General features: G+C 41.2%; 1 protein-coding gene across 1 annotated transcript in view; it reads left to right on the forward strand.

Moving 5' to 3' along the window:
* PKN3 (protein kinase N3) overlaps positions 1-25,949 on the forward strand; it is a 208,445-nt gene extending 182,496 nt beyond the window's left edge. Inside the window, exons 19-21 of the mRNA XM_053696004.1 lie at positions 12,911-13,018; positions 13,153-13,233; positions 23,777-25,949. Coding sequence (XP_053551979.1) covers positions 12,911-13,018; positions 13,153-13,233; positions 23,777-23,986 — 399 coding nt within the window. The 3' untranslated portion in view covers positions 23,987-25,949. The remainder of the gene's footprint in view (positions 1-12,910; positions 13,019-13,152; positions 13,234-23,776) is intronic.

Below are 25,949 nucleotides of genomic sequence, written 5' to 3' on the forward strand. Positions count from 1 at the left end.
TCTCCTCCATATCTAATGCAATCAACACCTCTTTTAATAAGGAACGAATATACTCCATTTTAAATAAATATGAAGATTTGTCAGTGTCAATATCTGAGGCAGAATCTTCTGAACCAGATAGATCCTCATCAGAGATAGATAAATCAGAATGCTGTCTGTCATTTAAAAAGTCATCAAATTTATGAGAAGTTTTAAAAGACCTTTTACGTTTATTAGAAGGTGGTATGACAGACAAAGCCTTCTGAATGGAATTAGAAACAAATTCTCTCACATTAACAGGAATATCCTGAACATTAGATGTTGAAGGAACAACAACAGGTAATGGATTACTACTAAGGGAAATATTGTCTGCATTTGAAAGTTTATCATGACAACTAACACAAACTACAGCCGGAGGAACAGTTACCACAAGTTTACAACAAATGCACTTAGCTTTGGTAGAACCGACATCAGGCAGCAGGATTCCAGTAGTAGATTCTGAGACAGGGTCAGATTGAGACATCTTGCAATATGTAATAGAAAAAATAACATATAAAGCAAAATTATCAATTTCCTTATATGACAGTTTCAGGAATGGGAAAAAATGCAAACAAAATAAGCCTCTGGAAACCAGAAGCAAAATGAAATAAGGACTCAAATAATGTCAAAAAATCTGGCACCAAGAATGACGCCCACAACTGACAAAATATTTTTTGGCGCCAAGAACGTCTGCAACAAACACGAGCGTCATAGATGACGCAACTACGTGAAAACTCTCGGCGCCATCTAAGATGCCAGAAATGACGAAATTACGTCAACAAGCGTAATTCTCGTGCCAAAAAAGTCTCGCGCCAAGAATGACGCAATAAATTATAGCATTTTGCGCTCCCACGAGCCTAACAGCCCGCAATTTAGAAAAGAGAGTCAATTTGAAAATTTTGAGGTAAGACATTTTTTTATTTTTTTTTATATGCATTTCCTAAAATGAAACTGACAGTCTGAAAGAAGGAAATATACTGATTAACCTGAATCATGGCAAATATAAGTACAAACATATATTTAGAACTTTACATATATAAAGTGCCAAACCATAGCTGAGAGTGTCTTAAATAAAAGAAAACAACATACTTACCAAAAGACACTCGTCTACATAAAGTAGATAGCCAAACCAGTACTGAAACGAGAATCAGTAGAGGTAATGGTATATAAGAGTATATCGTCGATCTGAAAAGGGAGGTAAGAGATGAATCTCTACGACCGATAACAGAACCTATGAAATAGATCCCCCGTTAGGATGACCATTGTATTCAATAGGCAATACTCCCTTCACATCCCTCTGTCATTCACTGCACTCTGAGAGGAACCGGGCTTCAGCCTGCTGAGAAGCGCATATCAACGTAGAAATCTAGCACAAACTTACTTCACCACCTCCATAGGAGGCAAAGTTTGTAAAACTGAATTGTGGGTGTGGTGAGGGGTGTATTTATAGGCATTTTGAGGTTTGGGAAACTTTGCCCCTCCTGGTAGGAATGTATATCCCATACGTCACTAGCTCATGGACTCTTGCCAATTACATGAAAGAAAGTTAATTACAGCAGCAGTATCTGAAGCTATGGCTGCTCTCCCGCCTGCAAACAAGCGTTTACAGTCAGTACAGGTTTCTCGTTATACCAGTACTATTTGCCTTGGGGCCAGGGATACTGTTATATCTTCAGAGGGTAAAGTTTCTTCTGCTGATGAGGAATCTTCATCTGATGTTGAACCTGATATTTCCTCTTGTTTGTTTAATGTTAAACGTACTTGTTCACTTTTAAATGAGGTCTTGATTACTTTAGGGGTTAAAAAGCCTAAAGCTTCTGATAACACACCTTGTAATCATTTAAATTTAGTTTTTAAGACTGTTGCTAAACTTCCTGAAGTTTTTCCTATGCTGTCTCTGACATGATTTCTAAGGAATTGGTCTAAGCCTGGAAATTAATTTAACCCTTCTGCAAGGTTGAAGAAATGATATCCTTTACTAGCTCCTAATATTGAGTTATGGGAAACAGTTCCTATGGTTGATAGTACTACTTTTCCTGTGGAAGATAGTACTTCCTTCAAAAATCCTCTAGACAGGAAGTTCATCTTTTCACAGAAGGTTTTTTTTTACAAGCAGGTTATTTACTTAGGCCAGCCATTTCTATAGCTGATGAGGCTGCTGATTCTACTTATTGGTTATCCAGTCGTTCTGAACAGTGTTTTCAGGATCCTGTTTGTGACCATCTTTTTAATTAAAAATGCTTAATTCTTTTATTTGCATGAAGGTACGGTCCCCGATCCAGTGTTTCTAGTAGGGGGCAAGTTAAATCTCTTTTATGAGGCTTAGTTTTAGTCTGTCCTAATTCTTTGGCTACTGCTCAAGTTTCTTTCGGAACATCAGATAGAATTCAGACTAGAGACTCTCGCAGAAAAGTTTTGTCTCTTCTATGTAAAAGTTCAGTTTATGTTCCAGTCTCTCCTGAAACTGGGAATCAAGCTTTTGCTTCTAAAGATCCTGTCAATTGTATGGAGGTTTCTAAGAGTACAGTGGGTCTGGTTTCCTCGGGAAGCGAGGTTTCCCCTGTACGTTGCTGGTCTTTCTATGGGATTTATGTTACTAATACTGCAGTCTTGCCGCCAGCAGCTATTAGAAACAACGAAACCCTTAACAACCGGCAAGGTATATGGTACTTTGGTTTGTTAAGGGTAGTAACTTTTTATGGTACTATACCTGTTCAGATTTCAGTTTAACTATAGAAGGGATCACAGCTGATTTTTTTATGTATTGAGACCTGAGAGCAAGTGGAACCAGGACATAGACCTTGTGTGCTGTAGTAGTGGCTACACAAGCCCATTCACATTCTCCATCCCTCTTGCACCTAAAACAGGGGACTTTAACACGTGTAACTGGTTTTCTAACAGCAGAACTGAGGGCACATCAGCACATATTGTTTGTTTCAACATCCGTTTTAACTCCTTAAGGACCAGTGTGTTTTGTGCACAGGGAGTTTTTTATATATATATATATATATATATATATATATATATATATATATTTGCTATCACTGAGTTTGAACCTTTGTTGTTTTGATTTGCCATAAAAAATAACCGTTAGGGCATAAGTTTCATCTAGTGATTTCGTTACAGAATTAAGAAATTATTGTAACATTAGAAAAAAAATCTGTAACAAGATGTTTTATTACATTAAAACCTGTAGCTAAACAACTGTAGAAAAAAAAATCTCAAAATGTGTTGTTTGGCCTCCCCTGAGTCAGACCAAATGTGTATATAATTATTAGTAATTACAAGGTGTATATTTACAGCTATGTATCACATGACCTATCGTGAGCCGGGGGAATTGGTAAGGCAGAACTGACCAACAAAACTATATATAAGCACAAGGTATTGATCAGTTGGCCATGAGATGTATGTCAAATGTGATCATATAAAAAAGCCATTAACTATTTCACACATTTTTACAAAAAACAACATATTCGCCTTAAAAAAAAAAAAGCTCTTTCTATCTGGCTAGATTACAAGTGAGGTGCTATTTAGTGCTCCTGCTCGAGCGTAAACTTTGATAGAAGTATTTTTTTGCACACACAGGTTAGCACACATATTGCAAGTTGAAAGTAAAACTTGTGTACCAGTGAAACCTGATGCTCGCTAACTAAAGAACTCCAGATATCGCAACCACACTAACTTCTTCGCCCTATAGAGTTCAACAGAGAGCGCAGAAGAAGAAAAAAAATAACACTTGTTGCTTGCGCACTAACCCGGCAGGAGTTGTTGATATTTCACATTCCAATGTTCTTCACTTACAGAATGTTATTTGTATAGTAAATACATATTTCTATATATATCTGTGTATTCCTATACCTGTATATTTATTTCTATAGATATATATTTCTCCAACATAGGTGTGTCCGGTCCACGGCGTCATCCTTACTTGTGGGATATTCTCTTCCCCAACAGGAAATGGCAAAGAGCCCAGCAAAGCTGGTCACATGATCCCTCCTAGGCTCCGCCTACCCCAGTCATTCTCTTTGCCGTTGTACAGGCAACATCTCCACGGAGATGGCTTAGAGTTTTTTAGTGTTTAACTGTAGTTTTTATTATTCAATCAAGAGTTTGTTATTTTGAAATAGTGCTGGTATGTACTATTTACTCAGAAACAGAAAAGAGATGAAGATTTCTGTTTGTATGAGGAAAATGATTTTAGCAACCGTAACTAAAATCCATGGCTGTTCCACACAGGACTGTTGAGAGCAATTAACTTCAGTTGGGGGAACAGTGTGCAGTCTCTTGCTGCTTGAGGTATGACACATTCTAACAAGACGATGTAATGCTGGAAGCTGTCATTTTCCCTATGGGATCCGGTAAGCCATGTTTATTACGATGGTAAATAAGGGCTTCACAAGGGCTTATTAAGACTGTAGACTTTTCTGGGCTAAATCGATTCATTATTAACACATATTTAGCCTTGAGGAATCATTTTATCTGGGTATATTGATATTATAATATCGGCAGGCACTGTATTAGACACCTTATTTCTTAGGGGCTTTCCCAAAGCATAAGCAGAGCCTCATTTTCGCGCCGGTGTGGCGCACTTGTTTTTGAGAGGCATGGCATGCAGTCGCATGTGAGAGGAGCTCTGATACTTAGAAAAGACTTTGAAGGCGTCATTTGGTATCGTATTCCCCTTTGGGTTTGGTTGGGTCTCAGCAAAGCAGATACCAGGGACTGTAAAGGGGTTAAAGTGTTAAAACGGCTCCGGTTCCGTTATTTTAAGGGTTAAAGCTTCCAAATTTGGTGTGCAATACTTTTAAGGCTTTAAGACACTGTGGTGAAAATTTGGTGAATTTTGTACAATTCCTTCATGTTTTTTCGCAATTGCAGTAATAAAGTGTGTTCAGTTTAAAATTTAAAGTGACAGTAACGGTTTTATTTTAAAACGTTTTTTGTACTTTATTATCAAGTTTATGCCTGTTTAACATGTCTGAAGTACCAGATAGACTGTGTTCTGAATGTGGGGAAGCCAGAATTCCTGTTCATTTAAATAAATGTGATTTATGTGATAATGACAATGATGCCCAAGATGATTCCTCAAGTGAGGGGAGTAAGCATGGTACTGCATCATTCCCTCCTTCGTCTACACGAGTCTTGCCCACTCAGGAGGCCCCTAGTACATCTAGCGCGCCAATACTCCTTACTATGCAACAATTAACGGCTGTAATGGATAATTCTGTCAAAAACATTTTAGCCAAAATGAACCCTTGTCAGCGTAAGCGTGGCTGCTCTGTTTTAGTTACTGAAGAGCATGACGACGCTGATATTAATATCTCTGAAGGGCCCCTAACCCAATCTGAGGGGGCCAGGGAGGTTTTGTCTGAGGGAGAAATTACTGATTCAGGGAACATTTCTCAACAGGCTGAACCTGATGTAATTGCATTTAAATTTAAGTTGGAACATCTCCGCATTCTGCTTAAGGAGGTATTATCCACTCTGGATGATTGTGAAAAGTTGGTCATCCCAGAGAAACTATGTAAAATGGACAAGTTCCTAGAGGTGCCGGGGCTCCCAGAAGCTTTTCCTATACCCAAGCGGGTGGCGGACATTGTTAATAAAGAATGGGAAAGGCCCGGTATTCCTTTCGTCCCTCCCCCCATATTTAAAAAATTGTTTCCTATGGTCGACCCCAGAAAGGACTTATGGCAGACAGTCCCCAAGGTCGAGGGAGCGGTTTCTACTTTAAACAAACGCACCACTATACCCATAGAGGATAGTTGTGCTTTCAAAGATCCTATGGATAAAAAATTAGAAGGTTTGCTTAAAAAGATGTTTGTTCAGCAGGGTTACCTTCTACAACCAATTTCATGCATTGTCCCTGTCACTACAGCCGCATGTTTCTGGTTTGATGAGCTGATAAAGGCGCTCGATAGTGATTCTCCTCCTTATGAGGAGATTATGGACAGAATCAATGCTCTCAAATTGGCTAATTCTTTCACCCTAGACGCCACTTTGCAATTGGCTAGGTTAGCGGCTAAGAATTCTGGGTTTGCTATTGTGGCGCGCAGAGCGCTTTGGTTGAAATCTTGGTCGGCTGATGCGTCTTCCAAGAACAAGCTACTAAACATTCCTTTCAAGGGGAAAACGCTGTTTGGCCCTGACTTGAAAGAGATTATCTCTGATATCACTGGGGGTAAGGGCCACGCCCTTCCTCAGGATCGGCCTTTCAAGGCGAAAAATAGACCTAATTTTCGTCCCTTTCGTAAAAACGGACCAGCCCAAAGTGCTACGTCCTCTAAGCAAGAGGGTAATACTTCTCAAGCCAAGCCAGCTTGGAGACCAATGCAAGGCTGGAACAAGGGAAAGCAGGCCAAGAAACCTGCCACTGCTACCAAGACAGCATGAAATATTGGCCCCCGATCCGGGACCGGATCTGGTGGGGGGCAGACTCTCTCTCTTCGCTCAGGCTTGGGCAAGAGATGTTCTGGATCCTTGGGCGCTAGAAATAGTCTCCCAGGGTTATCTTCTGGAATTCAAGGGACTTCCCCCAAGGGGGAGGTTCCACAGGTCTCAGTTGTCTTCAGACCACATAAAAAGACAGGCGTTCTTACATTGTGTAGAAGACCTGTTAAAAATGGGAGTGATTCATCCTGTTCCACTAAGAGAACAAGGGATGGGGTTCTACTCCAATCTGTTCATAGTTCCCAAAAAAGAGGGAACGTTCAGACCAATCTTAGATCTCAAGATCTTAAACAAGTTTCTCAAGGTTCCATCGTTCAAGATGGAAACCATTCGAACTATTCTTCCTTCCATCCAGGAAGGTCAATTCATGACCACGGTGGATTTAAAGGATGCGTATCTACATATTCCTATCCACAAGGAACATCATCGGTTCCTAAGGTTCGCATTCCTGGACAAACATTACCAGTTCGTGGCGCTTCCTTTCGGATTAGCCACTGCTCCAAGGATTTTCACAAAGGTACTAGGGTCCCTTCTAGCGGTGCTAAGACCAAGGGGCATTGCAGTAGTACCTTACCTGGACGACATTCTGATTCAAGCGTCGTCCCTTCCTCAAGCAAAGGCTCACACGGACATCGTCCTGGCCTTTCTCAGATCTCACGGCTGGAAAGTGAACGTGGAAAAGAGTTCTCTATCCCCGTCAACAAGGGTTCCCTTCTTGGGAACAATTATAGACTCCTTAGAAATGAGGATCTTTCTAACAGAGGCCAGAAAAACAAAACTTCTAGACTCTTGTCGGATACTTCATTCCGTTCCTCTTCCTTCCATAGCTCAGTGCATGGAAGTGATCGGGTTGATGGTAGCGGCAATGGACATAGTTCCTTTTGCGCGCATTCATCTAAGACCATTACAACTGTGCATGCTCAGTCAGTGGAATGGGGACTATACAGACTTGTCTCCGAAGATACAAGTAAATCAGAGGACCAGAGACTCACTCCGTTGGTGGCTGTCCCTGGACAATCTGTCACAAGGGATGACGTTCCGCAGACCAGAGTGGGTCATTGTCACGACCGACGCCAGTCTGATGGGCTGGGGCGCGGTCTGGGGATCCCTGAAAGCTCAGGGTCTTTGGTCTCGGGAAGAATCTCTTCTACCGATAAATATTCTGGAGCTGAGAGCGATATTCAATGCTCTCAAGGCTTGGCCTCAGCTAGCGAGGACCAAGTTCATACGGTTTCAATCAGACAACATGACGACTGTTGCGTACATCAACCATCAGGGGGGAACAAGGAGTTCCCTAGCGATGGAAGAAGTGACCAAAATCATTCTATGGGCGGAGTCTCACTCCTGCCACCTGTCTGCTATCCACATCCCAGGAGTGGAAAATTGGGAAGCGGATTTTCTGAGTCGTCAGACATTGCATCCGGGGGAGTGGGAACTCCATCCGGAAATCTTTGCCCAAGTCACCCAGCGGTGGGGCATTCCAGACATGGATCTAATGGCCTCTCGTCAGAACGGCAAAGTTCCTTGCTACGGGTCCAGATCCAGGGATCCCAAGGCGGCTCTAGTGGATGCACTAGTAGCACCTTGGACCTTCAAACTAGCTTATGTGTTCCCGCCGTTTCCTCTCATCCCCAGGCTGGTAGCCAGGATCAATCAGGAGAGGGCGTCGGTGATCTTGATAGCTCCTGCGTGGCCACGCAGGACTTGGTATGCAGATCTGGTGAATATGTCATCGGCTCCACCTTGGAAGCTACCTTTGAGACGAGACCTTCTTGTTCAGGGTCCGTTCGAACATCCGAATCTGGTTTCACTCCAGCTGACTGCTTGGAGATTGAACGCTTGATTCTATCGAAGCGAGGATTCTCAGATTCTGTTATTGATACTCTTGTTCAGGCCAGAAAGCCTGTAACTAGAAAGATTTACCACAAGATTTGGAAAAAATATATCTGTTGGTGTGAATCTAAGGGATTCCCTTGGGACAAGGTTAAGATTCCTAAGATTTTATCCTTCCTTCAAGACGGATTAGAAAAAGGATTATCTGCAAGTTCCCTGAAGGGACAGATTTCTGCCTTGTCTGTGTTACTTCACAAAAAGCTGGCAGCTGTGCCAGATGTTCAAGCTTTTGTTCAGGCTCTGGTTAGAATTAAGCCTGTTTACAAACCTTTGACTCCTCCTTGGAGTCTCAATTTAGTTCTTTCAGTTCTTCAGGGGGTTCCGTTTGAACCCTTACATTCCGTTGATATTAAGTTATTATCTTGGAAAGTTTTGTTTTTAGTTGCAATTTCTTCTGCTAGAAGAGTTTCAGAATTATCTGCTCTGCAGTGTTCTCCTCCTTATCTGGTGTTCCATGCAGATAAGGTGGTTTTACGTACTAAACCTGGTTTTCTTCCAAAAGTTGTTTCTAACAAAAACATTAACCAGGAGATTATCGTACCTTCTCTGTGTCCGAAACCAGTTTCAAAGAAGGAATGTTTGTTGCACAATTTGGATGTTCGCGCTCTAAAATTCTATTTAGATGCTACAAAGGATTTTAGACAAACATCTTCCTTGTTTGTTGTTTACTCCGGTAAAAGGAGAGGTCAAAAAGCAACTTCTACCTCTCTCTCCTTTTGGATTAAAAGCATCATCAGATTGGCTTACGAGACTGCAGGACGGCAGCCTCCCGAAAGAATCACAGCTCATTCCACTAGGGCTGTGGCTTCCACATGGGCCTTCAAGAACGAGGCTTCTGTTGATCAGATATGTAGGGCAGCGACTTGGTCTTCACTGCACACTTTTACCAAATTTTACAAGTTTGATACTTTTGCTTCTTCTGAGGCTATTTTTGGGAGAAAGGTTTTGCAAGCCGTGGTGCCTTCCATTTAGGTGACCTGATTTGCTCCCTCCCTTCATCCGTGTCCTAAAGCTTTGGTATTGGTTCCCACAAGTAAGGATGACGCCGTGGACCGGACACACCTATGTTGGAGAAAACAGAATTTATGTTTACCTGATAAATTACTTTCTCCAACGGTGTGTCCGGTCCACGGCCCGCCCTGGTTTTTTTAATCAGGTCTGATATTTTATTTTCTTTAACTACAGTCACCACGGTACCATATGGTTTCTCCTATGCAAATATTCCTCCTTAACGTCGGTCGAATGACTGGGGTAGGCGGAGCCTAGGAGGGATCATGTGACCAGCTTTGCTGGGCTCTTTGCCATTTCCTGTTGGGGAAGAGAATATCCCACAAGTAAGGATGACGCCGTGGACCGGACACACCGTTGGAGAAAGTAATTTATCAGGTAAACATAAATTCTGTTTTTACATGAACATTATCACACACACACATATATATATATATATATATATATATATATATATATATATATATATATATATATATATATACATATAAGCATATATTTAATAAAAAAAAAATAGATGTGAAGAACATAGGAATGTAAAATATGTATAGCGCACTTCTAGTCTCGAGATTTAGGTCTAACATGGTGTCATGTTAGCGGACATGAAGAATTAGTTATCTTAAGGCACGTTATTGAAATATAAAATATAAAAAAATTATTATTAAAAATTATTATAGATACTGTGAGATATATATATATATATATATATATATATATATATATATATATACACACAAACACACACTATGGATTATTTAGAATATTTTAAAATATTTTTAATATTTTATATTTAAAAACGTGTCTTAAGATAACAAATTCTTTATGTGCGCTAACCCAACATCATGTTAGACCTAAAGCTCAACACATGAAGTACGCTATGTATATTTTACATTCCTATGTTCTTTACATCAAAATGTTTTTACTTTTTATTATTAAATATATTAATCTATATATATGTGATAATATAAAATATGTACCTATACCTATATATCTATAGGAATAAATATAAAGGTATACAAAGATATATGTATGTGTGTGTGTGTGTATATATATATTAAATAAAAATGACATTTTCCTGTATGTGAAGAACTTTGGAATATGAATCATTTGCAGTAAATACACAATAAAACACATGAAATATTATTATAGAACTATTATTTAGACCAGTGGGTGTTACTGCCCCCTGGCAGTGGGAGTACTGAGTGGAGCACTTACAGGCTTAAGTGGTGGAAGAGGGGTATTGGTATTACCATAGGGGGCGCTAGTAGGAACCGAGTAGAAGTGGATGCCAGTGGGTCCCTTGAAACATAATTATCATTTGTTGTGGTTTATCCTAAACACGCAAAGCAAAACAACTTTCTATCTGAAGTTGAACTGCTTTTTGCCTTCAAGGCTTTTTCTTCTGATACTTAAGGTTTATCACCAATTTACACTTTCTCTCATTACGATGAATAGCTGCCACTTGTACTGTGGGCTTGCATTCTTTGTTTATCCAGTGCTAGCATTAGCACATATTATAACATTAACTGCTCAGTTTAAAATAATTGTGTAGTAGCAGGAAACATAACAAAGGCCTGATGTGCTTGTCTGAGTCAACCATCCAAGGTTTTTTAAGTCTTCTGTTATTAGAAATAACCTGGTGGTGCACTACATAATACTTGGGTACGTAGAATAATACACTAACACTAATGTTGATGTATTGGTGCAGTAGTACCGTAATGATATCGCCTCCAGATCTTGCAGTGTGGTGACTTTTGCTAAGTGACATGAAACCAGAGATTGGGAAGCTCCTATCACCTCATCAAGCCTATACATCGGATTTACAGTTTTAGAACAGTGAAGTAATTGCCAAATGTGGTTTATAAGACTTGCACAGAGACTATCGACTTAAAAAAGCTGGTATCAGAAGATAAAAAAATACAGTTTTAATAAAATAGATAGAGCACAGAACTTTTAACAACTTTCTAGTTCACTTCAATTAATCTAAATGTGGTCTTTTATAAGCATGCTTTCTGATGCACCAGCGCATACTGAGCATGTGCAAGATTCACAGAATATAAATTATGCATTTTGTGATTGGCTGATGGCTGTCACATGATGCAGTGGGAAGGAAAATAAAACAAACTGAAATTTGTCTGAAAAAAACTACTAGTTATGTGAAATACAAACTAAGTGCTTTTCTATTGTCTCGTTATTGTGCATTTATTGATTATACTATTCTCGAGTGTTTAGTGGCCCTTTAAATCGTCTTGATCGAATCGAGATGACTGACAAGTTCTGCTCTTGCGTGATGTCTGCACAAGTAATTGTTTGTGCAAATTTAAATGCAGACAGCGGATGCTTGCAGCAGTGCCGGGGAACAAGGTTACAGGAGGTGAACCTTGTCCATCCGGCTTTAATAAATGGGGCCCCTGGTCTAAATATTAGTTTTACGTGTTATGTTAGGGGGTGCTGATGGTGAATTTATAGAACCAAGGGGCCAGTGACATGAAATCAGGGAACCACTGATTTAGACCCATATATATTATAGTCTTTTGCAGTCAATTACATGGCCATATAACTTTTGAACCCTTATAAAATATTATTATTAACATTTATGTGAACAGATAGTGTTAATATGAGTGTAACAGTTTATTTTGTAATGTATTTGTTGTGTTTGGTGCAACTTTTTTTTTTATATCCCTATCGCTTTACGCGAGGTCTGCAGTCACACTAACCCGACATGCGTTAAATTCTATAGCACTCAAGTGACTGCTTTTACCTTCAACTTGTAATACGCGTGCAAATTACACGCTCACGATACTCTTATGTCGTGCACGCTAACGGTAGCGCACCTCTTGTAATTAGCCCATTTAGCTAATCAATGTGTGAAAATGATTAGTAGATCAGCAATCTATAGGTGGCAATATTAGAAATAAAATAGAATAGCTTTTAAAAACCCTCTTTGTGGTATAGATAGTTTAAAGGTGAAAAACACAATCTATAGGTGGCAATATTAGAAAAAAGATTAGCCTTTAAAAAGTTATTTGATATAATGCAGATAATTTATAGGGTGCAATATCACGGTCAAAAAAGCTCTGTTGTATACTGTAGGTATCTGTAGGTGAAATCACATCTGTAGGTGGCTATATAAAAGCAGTGGTATAATATAGATACTCAATAGGTGGCAATATTACAAATAGTTATACTTTCACCCAGGAAAAGACCTTTATACACGTAATTTGTTTAACATGTGATCACTGCGTATTGCACTGATTACTGTGCAAGGGGCCTCTGTTATTGGTTACTTGCCTCTTGGGGGCTGCTGGGTAACAGTATTTTTCTGGTGTTGACATCAACATTGGAGAAATGTCGGGGAGCCACTTGCACGTTTATGTATATTGCAGCAAACAAGGTGTTAATCTGTTCTAATACTGCTCAGACTATGCTGGTATATGACTCTAGACTGCAGAAACATGCTTTTATTACAAGTTATTTATGTCCCGTTAAATACTGCAGTGCTGACTGTTACCTTCTTGTGTGTTTTCGGATACCTTTTCAGTGCCCGTTTCCTGGGGATGATGAAGAAGAAGTGTTTGACAGTATCGTCAATGAAGAAGTGCGATACCCACGATTTTTATCTAATGAATCGATCAACATCATAAGGAAGGTACCGTTATCTCATAAAAACAAATCTAAGTTGAGGTCTGTACCATAGTAACAGGTGAAATCTTAGCGAATACAAGCGGTTTCACAATCTTTTTTTTATCAGGATTTAAAAATTATACATGACCTGTTTTTCAGCTTCTACGGAAAAATCCTGAACGCAGGTTAGGGGCAGGGGCCGGTGATGCAGAGGAGATAAAAACACAGCCTTTCTACCAGGTACATGAAACTTCCTTCTATTACAAGGGTTTGAACTTGAATTGTTACTAATTTGGGTGGCATTATGAAGTGGCCGTGTTGGGGGCAGCGTAATACTTTGCAGTATTAGAACAGTTTTAGGTAAATGTATTAAGCTTTTTCGGCGGAGCAGACTCTCAAAAGCTAAAACTGCTTCTTTTTTTCTTCTCCATCACCTCAGAAGTGGCACGCTCAATCGCCCGACACTCGTTTGTTCTGGGTGATTGACATGCCCTGCTCTAGTGCAGGGGGCGGCATTGCAAATAAGTCCTCTTGTGCTATGTTAAATGTCACCCTACGATGAAACATCGCAAGTGGCGATTGCAGACGGACAAGTTAACTACTTGCGATCCTGAACGGATAATACATTTACCCCTTTCTGTTATTTCAATGGACACCAAACACAAAATATATTTCATTCACCTCCCTCTAATCATGGTGCTGCGATTATGGAACCTACACTGCAGGTATCTGATGGAGAGTTCATGTGCAAACACATCAGCACATGAATGTAGTGAGACAGATTTCATTATGGCAGTTCTTATGCTTATAAAATAACAGTGCTTAATGTCCCTTTAAGCTATCCAAAGCACAAATGCACTGCATAATTTAACATAAACTGATTTACTGATAATGTGTGCAACAAAAATTTAAAAATGTAATATTTGCTAATTTTAGCGTAGTATGGACTTACATTTTAGCCAGGTGGTGTGCCCATTAAAATGGGAGCATAATAAGAACTTAACTAAAGGATATTTTTGTTTTGTAGCAGCTGTTGGCAGTGACTGAGTGAATTAACTAGTTGTTTGCAGGCACCATCCAGATACCTGCACAGTGATTTAAAGGGACACTAAACTTACAGAATGAAATATAACATCATCTTAGCGGTAACTTCATAAATGAAAAGCATTGGCAGTTTTCTTTAGTGTAAAGTTGGACTCCACTGATAGGAGAATTATATTACTACTATCTAGCTACATATCACCCAATACACATTCACAAGTCACTTAGATGAATAATTCTTTTCAGTTGCTATTATTATTATCAGTTATTTGTAGAGCACCAACAGATTCCGCAGCGCTAGCTATCAGTATCTTCTTTCACACATTCACAAGTCATATGAACAATTATATTCACTCCCCTGTATTGTCTACTAGGATCTATCTTAATATTATTATTATGCTGACCATCATTAGTATAACCATCAAGCACGTACCCACTGGTCAGTCACCCCCAGTCACCCCCTCTGCCACTCTCTGCACCCTCCTCCCAACCACTGAGAGTGAAGTGGCTTCCCTATTGCCATCCTCACACCTCACTACCTGCAAACTTGACCCTATTCCTTTACATCTAATACCTTCTCTGTCTCCCACCCTCACTCCGGCTCTTACTCATATATTCAACCTATCCCTTTCTACCGGCTCATTCCCTGCCTCCTTCAAACATGCAAAGGTCACCCCATCCTCAAAAAACCCTCCCTTGACTCTTAACTCCCCTGCAAACTAATGCCCCATATCATTGCTCACGCTAGATTAAAGAATCCTTGAAAAACTAGCTGTTGATCACCGAACCCACTTCCTGTCCTCCAACTCATTGCTCGACCCCCTGCAATCTGGCTCCCGTCCCCAACACTCAACTGAGACTGCCATCACCATGGTTACTAACGACCTCCTTTCTGCTAAAAACAGAGGCTACTACTCTATACTCATCTTACTTAACCACTCTGCTGTCTTTGACACTGTTGACCATCTCCTCCTACGGACTCTCCGCTCTCCTGGATTCACTCTCATCTCTCTAACAGATCCTTCTCCGTCTCTTTTGCTAGTGACTCCTCCTCTCCATAGCCTCTGTCTGTTGGAGTACCTCAAGACTGTGTCCTGGGTCCTCTACTCTTCTCTATTTACACTTCTTCACTGGGTAAACTCATCAACAGCTATGGCTTCAACTACCACCTCTATGCTGACGATACCCAGATCTGCCTTTCCAACCCTGCACTCTCTCCTTCTGTCAATTCTCACATCAGCAACTGCTTATCTGGCATTTCCTCCTGGATGGCCTCTCACCACCTAAAAATAAACATTTCCAAGACTGAACTACTTCTAATCCCCCCTCTAACTCTACTACAGTTTCTAATTTTTCTATCACTGTTGGCGGCACTACTATCTCCCCATCACCCCAAGTCCGCTGCCTCTGAGTCACACTTGACTCAAATCTGTCCTTCATTTCCCACATCCAATTGCTCTCTTCATCCTGCCGCAACCACCTATGCAGTATCTCCACAATTCGTCCGTTTCTGAGTGCTGAAACTACTAAACAGCTAATCCACTCCCTGGTAATTTCCCGACTTGACTACTGTAATAACTTACTATCTGGCCTCCCTCTCTCCCGCCTCTCTCCTCTTCAATAATTCTAAATGCATCTGCAAGGCTAATCCACCTCTCTCAACGCTCTGTTTCTGCTGCACCTCTCTGTGAGTCCCTTCACTGTCTCCCCATTCACAGCAGAATTAAATTCAAAATTCTTACCCTGACCTACAAAGCCCTCACCAATGCTGCCCCACCCTACCTTTCCTCACTCATGAACAAATATACTCCAGCCCGCCCCCAAGATCCGCTCTGGTCTAGTAGAGGGAGCGAGCGAGCTACATTCAGTCCAATGGCGCGTTTGGGCGTGCTGTGACTAGCCAGCAAGCCCACAAATCGCTTTGGAAATCCAAGACCCGCTCATTAGAGTCTGGAGTGGAGTCCAACTTTACACTAAAGAAAACTGACAATGCTTTTAATTAATGAAGTTACTACTAAGATAATGTTATATAATTCTGCACTATGTCCCTTTAAGAGACATATACCACAAAGGTAAATCTCATAAAAGTACTGTAAAAAGCTGACAAGATATCACATCTCTGTGTAAAAAACAGATATTTTACCTCAGTTTCCTCAGCTAACCAGCATAAGTCATTTTACTGTTATCTACACTGTGACAAAAAAACATCCAATCAACTTCATCAGTCCTGTGTCACACTTTGCTTTACTGTGATCATATGAGATTTCTCAGTAAACTTCCTTAAAGGGACAGTATACACTCCTTTTCTCTTGTAAGGTGTATCCAGTCCACGGATCATCCATTACTTGTGGGATATTCTCCTTCCCAACAGGAAGTTGCAAGAGGATCACCCACAGCAGAGCTGCTATATAGCTCCTCCCCCAACTGCCATATCCAGTCATTCTTTTGCAACTCTCAACAAGCATGGAGGTAGTAAGAGGAAAGTGGTGAAATGAGGCTTCTGTTGAACAGATTTGCAAGGCGGCGACTTGGTCTTCGCTTCATACTTTTTCAAAATTCTACAAATTTGATACTTTTGCTTCTTCGGAGGCTATTTTTGGGAGAAAGGTTTTACAGGCAGTGGTGCCTTCCGTTTAAGCGCCTGCCTTGTCCCTCCCTTTATCCGTGTACTTTAGCTTTGGTATTTTTATCCCACAAGTAATGGATGATCCGTGGACTGGATACACCTTACAAGAGAAAACATAATTTATGCTTTCCTGATAAATTTATTTCTCTTGTGGTGTATCCAGTCCACGGCCCGCCCTGTCATTTTAAGGCAGCTATTTTTTAATTTTAAACTACAGTCACCACTGCATCCTATGGTTTCTCCTTTCTCTGCTTGTTTTCAGTCGAATGACTGGATATGGCAGTTAGGGGAGGAGCTATATAGCAGCTCTGCTGTGGGTGATCCTCTTGCAACTTCCTGTTGGGAAGGAGAATATCCCACAAGTAATGGATGATCCGTGGACTGGATACACCACAAGAGAAATAAATTTATCAGGTAAGCATAAATTATGTTTTCATATAATTTCATGTAATAGATACTACTATAAAGAAAATCAGAGCAATGTTATTTAAAAATAAGCAGAACTATACATATAAAAAAACAAAAAAACTTTATGGGCTTTATAAATAGATCATCTACAAAACATTTATGCAAATAAAAAATGAGTGTATAATGTCCCTTTAAGCTGAGGTGAGAAATAGCATGACTGTGCCTGCATATGCCAGATGCACACTCCCTTGCAAGTCCTGGGTCTAGCTTCCTGATTGGCTGCTTAAAATCCCCTTACAATAGGATGGTGCTACTGATGAAATTGTGAGGTAAAATACCTTCCATTTTTACATAGAGATGTTCAGGTTATATTTCCTTCCGTAAGGCAGGGAGAGTCCACAACTTCATTCCTTACTGTTGGGAAATACAACACCTGGCCACCAGGAGGAGGCAAAGACACCCCAGCCATAGGCTTAAATATCCCTCCCACTTACCCTATCCCCCAGTCATTCTTTGCCTTTCGTCACTATAGGAGTTGGCAGAGAAGTGTCAGAAGATTTGGATAGTCCTGTAATGGGTATGTTCCCTTCAAGAAAGGACTGGAGTTTTAAGTAATCATGTCAACCTCTCAGTGAGAGTATTGATGAAAGTCTGGAGATGCAGGGAAAGTTTTTCTGCGAACCCATCCAGACTGTCGCCTAACAGCTCCTGAGCAATTAGTGTTGACAAGTTTCACTGCTTGCTGTTACACACTCAAGTCCATGTCAGAAGCGTCACCGCAAAACTGTCACACTTGAGAGACTCTGCCTGTTCCACAGCATGGATCCTGGAGGGTAAGACCGTTTTTTATATATACTGTGTATATATATATATATATATATATATATATATATACACGTTTGCTATACAGGGTCACAGTGTGTCTCCTTTATGCCTTGATAGGATCATGGGTTAATATCTCCTTAAGGGAGATTAGTTGAACAGCTAGGGGTTATTTATAACTGCTTTAATGTGAGCGTTTTTGGGCTCATAAACTGTATGTTTTTGGCTTGGAACAAACAGGTTTAACTTTAGTTTTTGAGTGTTGCGCAGCTCATAATAGCTTGGCACCTTTTTCATAGCAGGGGAAGTCCTGTCCTATGCACCACGTGACCAGGTGCGGTCTTTTCATTTTCCTACGATCCTACTGCGGACATCACTCCTAAGGAGAGCGTTTTCAATGTTAGCTGTCTGGGTCTAAAAGGTGGTGAGTGCCCCAGCAATTGGGATTATAAAGGTGCCAGTTTTTTTAATAAAAGCGTTTACTTTTTGTCTGTCTTTCTGTTAATATATCTTAGCTATGAAGGACTCTGATATTACATTAGAAGGTTCCGCTCTTTCTGTACTGATTATTAATTCCTGTTTATATTGTGAAGAGGCTGTGGTTTGCCCGCCTGCTCAATTTTGTTCCATTTGCCTAAGCAATGTTCTAAAGTCTAAGAAGGGAGACAAGCCTGCTAATACTCCTCATAGCGCTATTAGCCCCTCTGAGTTATCTACCTCTCAAGAATCTGTGTCCGGAGAGATTACTACCCTTTCTACACTACCCACTCCACATGCAGTTCCCCGCGGCTTAACTAATCCTACATCTGGAGGGGGCTTTTTTCCGGTGGACCGCAAAATTACAATCAGCAGTGTCTGTGGCTCTTACCTCACTCTAGCAAACGTACGAGAAAGGTTAAACATACTTTTCCTGACCTAGAGTCATCTAAATATTTATCGGATTTAGCTACTATGTCCCAGCTATCCAAGGATAAGTTAACCTCTGTAGCTTCAGAGGGTCGGAGACTTCAGTTTCTAAACCTCCTTCAGCGGTGGAAACCTCCTTTAGATTTTAAATTGAGCATCTGTGTTTTTTATTAAAGGAGGTTCTGTCTACGCTAGAGGTTCCAGAGGCTACACTCCCTGAGGATCCTAAGATCCCTAAATTAGACAGGGTTTATGAAGACAGGAAGGTCCCTCTGACTTTTCCTGTGCCAGTTAAGATGGCGAACATTATTAGTAACGAATGGCAAAGAATAGGAACTTCTTTTTCCCCCTTGTCTACTTTTAAAACATGATTCCCAGTCCCTGACTCTTAATTAGATTTGTGGGGGTCCATTCCTAAGGTGGATGGCGCTTTTTCTACACTGGCTAAGCGTACTACTATCCTTCTGGAGGATAGTTCTTCTTATTAGAGAGCATATGGATAAGAAAATGGAAACCTTTCTGAGGAAGATGTTTCAACATACAGGTTTTTTATTTCAACCACTGTAGCCGCGGTCGCTGGAGCAGCTATCTACTGGTGAGACACTCTATTGGAGCTCATTTAGGTGGAGACTCCCCTCGAGGATATTCAGGAGAGAATTAAGGCTCTGAGAATTGCTAACTCCTTCACCTGTGACGCGAATATGCAGATTATTCGCCTAAATGCAAAGGCTTCTGGCTTTGAGGTCCTAGCCAGTCGGGCTCTCTGGTTGAAGTCTTGGTCTGCGGATATGACTTCTAAATCTAGACTAGTTTCTCTTCCTTTCAAGGGGAAGATTTTATTTGGTCCAGGGCTGGACTCCATTATTTCTACGGTTACCGGAGGGAAAGGTGCCTTCCTACCGCAGGATAAGAAAAATAGGCCTAAGGAACAGCAATTGCCTAATTATTGTTCCTTTCGTTCTGACAAATCACGACGATAGCAACACTCATCCAAGTCCGAGCAGCCTAAGAGTACTTGAAAGCCAGCTCAGTCCTGGAATAAGTCCAAACAAACTAAGAAGCCCACCGAGAACGAATCAGCATGAAGGTGCGGTCCCCGATCCGGGATCGGATTGAGTAGGGGGCAGACTGTCTCTTTTTTCAGACACTTGGTTCCAGGATGTACAGGATCCTTGGGTCCTGGAGGTTGTATCTCAAGGATACAGGATAGGATTCAAGTCTCATCCGCCCAGGGGCAGATTCCTACTCTCCAGTCTGTCTACAAGACCAGAAAAGAGGGTTGCCTTCTTAGGTTGCGTACAGGATCTCTCCTCTCTAGGAGTAATTGTCCCGGTACCTACAGCAGAAAGAGGTTTGGGGTTTTATTCAAAACTTTTTCGTGGTTCCAAAGAAGGAGGGAACTTTTCATCCAATTCTGGACTTAAAGTGCCTAAACAAGTTTCTGAGTATTCCCTCTTTCAAGATGGAGACAATATGGTCAATCCTTCCTCTGGTTCAGGAAGGACCGTTTATGACCACCATAGACCTGAAGGATGCATACCTTCACGTTCCGATACACAGGGATCATTTTTAGTTCCTGAGGTTTGCCTTTCTGGACCAGCACTTCCAGTTCATAGTTTTTCCGTTTGGCCTAGCTACTGCTCCAAGGATATTTTCGAAGGTTCTGGGGGCTCTTCTAGACGTTGCCAGAACACAAGGTATTGCAGTGGCGCCTTACCTGGACGATATCTTGGTGCAGGCACCATCTTTTTGTCTAGTGGAAGAACATTCGGAGTCCCTTCTCATTCTTCTTCGATCACATGGATGGAAGATAAACTTGGAAAAGAGTTCTCTTACTCCAAGTACAATGGTGAATTTCCTGGGGCCAAAAATAGACTCCATATCCATGAGAATATTCCTCACAGATTAGAGATGTTGCAAACTAACTACTGCATGTCTTGGCCTCCTTGAGACCCTCAGTGGCTCAGTTTATGGAAGTGATTGGACTCATGGTGTCCTGTATGGACATCATTCCTTTTGCCAGATTCCATCTCAGACCCTTACAATTATGCATGCTGAGACAATGGTACGGTGACCATTCAGATCTGTCTTGGTGGCTCTGTCCAGATCATCTGTCCCAAGAAAAGTCCTCCCTTCTGATCAATATATTTGAATTCTGGGCAATCTTCAATGCCTTGAAGGCTTGGCCCCTTCTGGGTTTGTCACAGTTTATCAGATTCCAATCAGACAATATAACCTCGGTTGCCTACATCAACCATCAGGGGGAAACGAGAAGTTCCTTGGTGATGAAAGAAGTATCTCGGATACTAGAGTGGGCAGAGACTCACAGATGTACGCTGTCAGCAATCCACATTCTGGGTGTGGACAACTGGGAAGCGGGCTTCCTCAGCTGGCAATCTTTTCACCCAGGGGAATGGTTTCTCCACCCGAGGTGTTTGCAGAGATATGCAGCGAGTGGGGGATGCCGGAGATAGATCTCATGGCATCCCCCATCAATACCAAGCTACCCAGGTACGGGTCGAGGGATCCTCAGGCGGAATTGATAGATGCCCTATCTGCACCATGGAGGTTCAGACTCATATCTTTTTCCTCCATTACCGCTTCTCCCTCGTGTGGTTGCTCGCATCAAGCAGGAGCAAGCATCAGTGATTCTAATTGCTCCATCATGGCCGCGAAGGACGTGGTTTGCGGATCTGGTGGGGGTGTCCTCTCCTCAGTGGAGGTTACCTTGTCGCAGAGATCTGCGGATACAGGGTCCCTTCATTCATCAAAATCTAGATTCTCTGAGGCTGACTGCGTAGAGATTGAACGCTTAGTCTTAGCCAAGAGAGGGATCTCTGAGAGTGTTATCGACACTCTGGTTCAAGCTCGTAAGCCAGTTACTCGTCGTATCTACTATAAGGTGTGGAGGACTTACTTGTACTCGTGTGAAGAGCGTGGCTTTTCCTGGCATAAGGTTAAGGTTGCTAGAATTGTATCTTTTCTCCAGGATGGACTGGAGCAGAGTCTATCTGCTAGTTCCCTAAAGGTACAGATATTGGCCCTGTCGCTGTTACTGCACAAAAGATTGGCTGAGCTTCCGGATGTGCAGTCCTTTGTTAAGGCTCTGACTAGGATCAGACCTGTGTTTAGATCTGGGGCTCTGCCTTGGAGCCTAAATCTTGTTCTTAGTGTTTTGCAGCAGGCTCCGTTTGAGCCTATGCATACTGTTGACATTAAATTGTTATCTTGGAAGGTTCTTTTTTTTGCTGGCTATTGCTTCTGCGCGCAGAGTTTCTGAGATTTCTGCTTTGCAATGTGACTCCTCTTATCTTGTTTTCAATGCTAAGGCAGTTTTACATATTAAATTAGGGTTCCTCCCTAAGGTAGTGTCGGATCGTAACATTAAAGGGACATAAAACAAGTTGGGATAGAGACAAAATAATATAATATGTACTTTAATTACTCTACCTGCAAATTTATACTGCAGTGCCTCGTCATTAACCCTTTCTTTTTAGTTTCTGAATTGTAGAGCTCTAACTCCCCCCATACAATTCCTTTTATGGCTGTAGCTATAGCCACCTTTGTTTTGGTAAAATGCAGAAGTGAATAGGGATTGTCTGCTGGAGCTTGCCTAGAAGCTGTGAACTCAGTTGAAATACAATGCCTCTGTCTAAACATTGATAGGGGGGGGGGGGAGTTATCTGCTCCAGACAGCACAGCTTTGTAACCAATTTTCCTTATTTTTGAAAATTATTTTAAAATACTTGCCAGCAATTTTTAAACAATTTTTTTATGCAAACTATTTTATGGCACTTTAATCAAGAAATTGCTGTTTCTTCCTTGTGTCCTAATCCTCCTTCAGCGAAGGAACGCTTGCCTGACAATTTAGATGTGGTTTGTGCCTTAAAATTCTATCTTCAGGCTTCCTCTTTGTTTGTCATCTATACAGTGAAGCGTTAGGGGCAGAAGGCTACTACGACTTCCCTATCTTTCTGGTTGAGGAGTGTCATCCGCTTAGTTTATGAGATAGCGGGGCGTCAGCCTCCTGAGAGGATAACGGCTCATTTCACTAGAGCAGTGGCTTCCTCCTGGGCTTTTTAGAACAAAGCCTCTATGGATCAGATTTGTAAGGCGGTTACCTGGTCCTCCTTACACTTTTTCTAAATTTTACAAGTTTGATCGGTTTGCTTCAGCTGAAGCAGCTTTTAGGAGAAAAGTTTTGCAGGCTGTGATGCCCTCAGAATAATTATTCATTCAGTGTCCTGGAGCTTGGGTATAGTTTTCCCTACAGTAAGGAATGAAGTCGTGGACTCTCCCTGCCTTATTGAAAGGAAAACATAATTTATGCTTACCAGATAAATTCCTTTCCTTCCTGGCAGGGAGAGTCCACGACCCCGCCCGTAATTTATTTTTGGTTGGGCTGCTCCCTTTTTATATTCTTCTGGCACCTTTATACCCTGATGTTTCTCCTACTTTTCCTTGTTCCCTCTGAAGAATGACTGGGGGATAGGGGATGTGGGAGGGATATATAAACCTTTGGCTGGGGTGTCTTTGCCTCCTCCTGGTGGCCAGGTGTTGTATTTCCCAACAGTAAGGAATGAAGTTGTGGACTCTCCCTGCCAGTAAGGAAAGGAATTTATCTGGAAAGCATAAATTATGTTTTTCTAGTCTGCTTTTTACAGCTGTGCTGCATCACTTTCAAGTGCTTCAACATTTGGGTATCATGTCCCTTTAATCACACAGGTAAAGTCAAACATTGCAGCTTCCCAGCAGGAAAATGTCCTTGACTGACGGCTACATCCAACTGCCGCTGATTGGCTGACCAGCTGTGTCTTACTTGGGAGCTGCAATGCTAGATCTCCCCAGTGGCAGTTTACCCATGTGTTTAACTCTGTTGTGGGTATTATAGTTAAAATCAGAAATGCAATAATGATATGATGTAAGAGCATGCAGATTTTGCATCAGGATATCCCTTTAACACTGCATATTTTCTCACAGGATCTAGACTGGGACGCACTTTTTGCCCGTCAGGTAAAGCCGCCCTTTGTCCCGTTACTAAACAATCCTTATGACGTGAAGAATTTTGATGAAGAATTCACAGCGCAGAAGCCAGTGCTCTCTCCGTCCGATGATCCCAGACCAGTGACTGCTATTGATCAAATTCTTTTCCAAGACTTTGATTTTGTGTCTGATCTGCTCGCCGGCTGAAGTCTGTGAGACAAACTCACGGGGCCACAAGCGACCAGTTAGTTTGGATTACAGATTTCATTATAACAGAGATTTTTACAAATCAAAATGAAGGTGTGTGGCAAAGTGACATGATTTAGTATCTCAGGCTCTGTCACTTTAACAACCTACCTCTATATTGTGCAATGTAGGTAGCAGGATGACGACTGTAATACCCCCTATCTGCCCCATATATAAGAACTATATGTGGTGTAGGAATCTTACAAATAGTATAGAATAGTATGCACAATGACAAGTGGCATTAGGTTCCTTTCCTGTACACTTCTTGGGTTAATAATGAATACAACTGCCAGTTACTTCCTTGTACATCACATTGTTTGTTAGATTCTTGTTCCTTTTCTTAGGATTGTTTGGATTTCTGTATAAAGCTTCAAAGTTCAGTTGCAATCCCAAAAATAAGTCAGGCATGGACAATGTTTATTTATCCCTTAGTGTTGTGAGGCATCTACTATCACTTGTATAGGATTCAGTACAAATTGGTGCTTTAACCCTTTCGCAGCCTGTACCTCGGCTACCCATAGTGCTTCCAGGGCTGTAGGAGCACAGCGGCGAGACTGCGGTATTTCTGCCTGCCTCGCGCTGTCTGAGACCTGCAGCCGACAAAGGGGTTAAACATACTTAGAAATTAGACTCGTTTAATGGGACAGAGTAGTTACTACTCACTGTGATATTGTTTGTCATTTTAACCCTTTACAGTGGGGCCCGCTGGTGAAGCGGCTTGGAGCTCGCGTATCCTTGCACCCTGTGACAGGAGGAGGCCGTATGCAGCGTTTCACAGCTGTATTGTGCACTAGAGCCAACAGCATCACTAATCTGTGCATGTGCACCACTCCCGTCACAAGACTATCTAAGCCCCAGTATAAAGAGGCGGAGCTTCACCGTCTGGCACCTGTAAAGGGTTAAATGAACAGAGCGGCAGGAGGAAAAATAATAGTATGGTGAGTAGCGATCAAACCTTTGTTTAATGTTAAAGGGACATTCCAGTCAAAAAAGAAATTCACAGGGATGCATTTGAGTTTTGAACAGAAGCATTTTTTTATAATATACATTTATTAGCAGAAATGCTTCTGACAAAAGCTATGGCTGTTTCAAAAGTGTATTTAAGTATGCACCGTGCACCAGCATTTTAAACACGACACTTGCTCATAGAACCTAAGGTGATTGTACCATCTGGTAATGACTCAGTTTGTTAATTGCTGACATGATACAAGCCCCACTTGTGCTCTGAGCAGCTGCAGTATTTAACATTCTGGTACACTGAGAATATCTAGATATGCTTCACATGCACGTGCAGAGAAAAATGCTAACACTAAAACAGTGATAACTTTTACTAGAAGAATTTTTGCCGATACTGTATATTGCAAATATGTTTCTATTCAAAGATTTAATTCATCTATGTGCATTTAAATTTTCACCGGAATGTCCCTTTAAGATGATGAAACTGGTTTAAATTGTGCAGATGTCATTGAGTAAAATAAAAATCTTCTCATGTTGATCCGGGATTAATAACCCTGTAATGACGAGGAAGTCTGTACAACTGCCGCTTGAGAGCGTCTATCTCTCTATTGGTTTATTTTAGTAACAGAGTGAGGGTCAGATGGTTATTTGCTCCTTGGTCGTCCATCTGCCGTTGTTTCATTACAGCTTATTACCAAAAAAGAAATGCTCTAAACTTTTCTAGTCAATTTAAAATACTAATGTGTATAAGAGTAATATATGTATGTATTTATGTATGGCTGTTGCACCAAAGATTCTTTCTGCTAATTGTGCACAATAAACAGTCTATTTATTAATGTCCCACTGCTGGAAGAGGTTTCCTTTAAAATAAGTTGAATATTTTCGTGTTAATGTTATGTCATGTTCCATAAATGGCTCACGTTATGTACCTCAAAAATTAAATAAATCTGCTTGTCTCGTTAGTAAA

Source organism: Bombina bombina, chromosome 12 (genome assembly GCF_027579735.1).
Source record: "Bombina bombina isolate aBomBom1 chromosome 12, aBomBom1.pri, whole genome shotgun sequence".
In the NCBI taxonomy this organism is placed as follows: Eukaryota; Metazoa; Chordata; class Amphibia; order Anura; family Bombinatoridae; genus Bombina; species Bombina bombina.